This window comes from Mus musculus, chromosome 19 (genome assembly GCF_000001635.26).
Source record: "Mus musculus strain C57BL/6J chromosome 19, GRCm38.p6 C57BL/6J".
Taxonomy (NCBI): Eukaryota; Metazoa; Chordata; class Mammalia; order Rodentia; family Muridae; genus Mus; species Mus musculus.
In genome coordinates this window covers 12,881,338-12,884,827 of record NC_000085.6, presented here as the reverse complement: position 1 = coordinate 12,884,827, position 3,490 = coordinate 12,881,338, and the positions used below count along the sequence as shown (strand labels likewise).

Sequence of the window (3,490 nt, the reverse complement as noted above, 5' to 3'; positions counted from 1 at the left end):
TTAAAATGTGAATGCTAGAGAAATTTTGGCTTTCTCCACAGCCTTTTTGAATGCACTCTTGACCTCTTTGTTTCTCAGGCTGTAGACCAAAGGGTTCAGCATGGGGATGATCATGGTATAGAACACAGATGCCATCTTGTCAGTGCCCATGGTGTGACTGGAACTAGGCTGCAAGTACATGAAGATGCCTGATCCATAAAAGATGAAGACTACTGTGAGGTGGGAAGCACATGTGGAAAAGGCCTTCTGGCGTCCTTCAGATGAACGCATCCTCAGAATAGTGATGAATATAAACAGATAGGATATCGGGATGACCACAATAGAGAAGATATCATTGAAACCCACCACAAATAAAATCACCATCTCACTGACAGAAGTGTCTGAACATGATAGGGCCAGGAGAGGTGGTGCATCACAGAAAAAGTGGTCTATCACATTGAACTTGCAGAAAGAAAGCCTGAAAATGTTCCCAGTGTGGATAGAGGAATTCAGGACGCCACAGACATAGGAACCTATGGTCAGACAAGCACAAGTGTTTGTAGTCATGGTGGTGGTGTACTGCAGTGGCTTACATACTGCTGCATAGCGGTCATAAGCCATGGCAGCCAAGAGGAAGCTTTCTGTAGTTATAAAGCTTACAAAGAAGAAGAATTGGGTGCCACAAGCATTGTGTGTTATGGTTTTGTCTATTGAAAGGAGACCTGGCATTACTTTGGGAGTGACAGCTGAAGAATAACCAAAGTCCACCAGAGATAGATGACTGAGGAAAAGGTACATGGGAGTGTGGAGATGTGAGTCCAGCAGGATCAACCCTACCATTCCCAGGTTCCCAAGCACAGTGCTGAGATAGATGAGAAGGAAGACAATGAAGAGTGGTATCTGGAGCTCTGGGTTATCTGTTAACCCTGTGAGAATGAACTCAGTCACCTCTGTACTATTCTCCATTGGGGATTATGTGGCTGCCCTGTAGCAAAGAGAAAGAAGATGAGAATGAAAATGGAGAGAGTGCTGCTGGTCCTGTCTGTCTGTCTTCCCCATGCTTTCCTTCAGGATGCCAATGCTCCTTCCCAGCATTCTGATCCAAGCAGACTGAGGCAGCAAAATTCAAGCTTAAATTAGAAATAGATCATACTACGCTTAGAAGAGATGATGTATCTCAATCTAGTAACTTTACCTATGGCTGAATTTAGGCCTAAAACAAAGTCAACATGAAATTCTTAGATAAGTTACTCACCGGAAAATTTCAAAATTCCTTCTAACTTTCTATAACAAAGGTATCCCTTATTTTATATCATAATTGCCTAATGTCTTTATTTGTTCTGAATTTTGTAACAAAATGTCATAAATTTGACAAAATATAAGTAACACAAATTTATCAAGTACTATCCTGACAGTTAGAAAACTTAAGATCAAGACAATAGCAATCTATTGTCTACTGATGACATAGTCTTTTTGTCTCTTCACAAGGTAAAAGAGGCAACCATCTCTCCAGCTTTTCTTTCCATAAACATTACTCTCATTCACAAGAGCTCTTTCCTCATGTACTGGATGTATCTAAGACTCCACATCATGGCTATCACTTTGGAAGTGACAAATTCAACATAAACATTTGGTGACAAAAACAATCAGGCCATAACACTATGTAAAAATTTGGTGAAACAAATTAATTTCTGTTGTAATTTTTTTCATTATTCCCATTATGTCAAGTCTGTCATTTGATAACTTGAGATGCTTAAATACAACATCATTTGACAAGAATAATCTCATGGTATTATGTAATCCATTTGACATACAGTTTATCAAAAAAAGGGGGGTGAAATCCCATACAAGGAATAAAGGCATCTATAAAAAATGACACTTAACTTTTATTACATAAATAAAGGTTTTAAATTTTACACACTGATGTTTTCAATTTGGAGGAAATTTATTCACAACAAAGTGATCAAGACACCCTTTGTTCCTTAAATGCTACTCACTTAAATAAATAATGCAGATGAATATTTTTCAATTTTTTTTAAAAATTAGGAATTAGCTCAAAAATTTCACCTACATTTCTATTACATATAAAATCAGTTTCTAAACAAATATCAAAGTGAAAGAAAAATAACTTACTTTAGTCTATATGGATGGACTTTAACTCAGGAGGAGCATGTTAGACCAGCAAAATAAAACTGTAAAAGCTATAAGGAATCACATTATTATTTATTTACTTAATATTACCTATAATACATATAATCTGTGTGTATACATATACATACATAGATTAAATAAAATTACTCTACTTAGGCAGAAAAGCCCTCTCCAAGGAACCATAGACTATGTAACAACAACAAAAATAAAATACCAAGCATGTAATCAACAGCTCTCTAATTGGACTTATGGCCCACTCAACAGTAAGAAAATAATGTCTAAAACTGAAAACCTGGCTAAATGGAGGAGCCAGAGAAAGTACCCAAAGAGCTGAAGGGGTCTGCAACCCTATAGATGGAACAACAATATGTGCTAACCAGTACCCCCAGAGCTCGTGTCTCTAGCTGCATAGGTAGCAGAAGATGGCCTAGTCAGCCATCATTGGGAAGAGAGGCCCCTTGGTCTTGCAAATTTTATATGCTCCAGTAGAGGGGAATGCCAGGGCCAAGAAGTGGGAGTGGGTGGGTATGGGAGCAGGGTGTGGGGAGGTTATAGGGAACTTTGAAAATAGCATTTGAAATGTAAATAAAGAAAATATCTAATAAAAATTTTGAAAAAAAAGTTACCTAGAGACATGAAGAACATGAGTCTCAAAAGGGTATCTGTTACTGTCACTTTACTAAATGAACTGACAATTCCTATCTGTATCCTTCTACCCACAGATAAATGTGGTCTCACCCCTGACCAAAGAAACTTCTCTTTGAAACAGAAGAAGGTCATTACAGAACACCACAACTGTTTAAAATGTAGATAACTGATCATGAAGTTCCCAGACCCTGTGGTTACACTTACCATACAACTCCTGCATCTACAGCTCAGGGAACAACATGGAAGGGGGAAGTAGAAAGGTTGTAAAAGACAGAGGACCAGGAAATCTGCTGTGAGATTTTGTCTTCCAAAAGGGACAGAAAAACTTCATCCAAGACACCTCAATAATGTGCTTAATAAGAAGCATAACAGCAACAGACATACTAACATAAAAGGGTAAGTCTCACATGTCTCTATTGATAGACAAAAAATACAGTAAAATAAAGAATAAGTGAGTCCCCTAGTTGGTAATTCAATACAAAGGGGTCAACCCTGAAATTACATACATACAAGTAATACTTAATGGACTGAGCAAGTTAAATTTATATATTTAGAGGTGTGTTTGTGTGTGTGTGTGTGTGTGTGTGTGTGTGTGTGTGTGTGTGTAATAATAACAAAAAATAGAGAGAAAGAAAGGTGTTTTTTTATAAATGGGAGGGACCAGAAAAAGAAAAGGGAAGGGGGAAATGATATAATTATATTTTAATTGTTT

General features: G+C 37.3%; 1 protein-coding gene across 1 annotated transcript; it reads right to left on the bottom strand.

Annotated features, from left to right (window-relative positions):
* On the bottom strand, positions 1-945 carry Olfr1445 (olfactory receptor 1445). The gene has a single exon (NM_146699.1). It carries the CDS (start codon positions 943-945, stop codon positions 1-3), a length of 945 nt encoding a protein of 314 aa, NP_666910.1.
* Between the last annotated feature and the right edge of the window lie 2,545 nt (positions 946-3,490).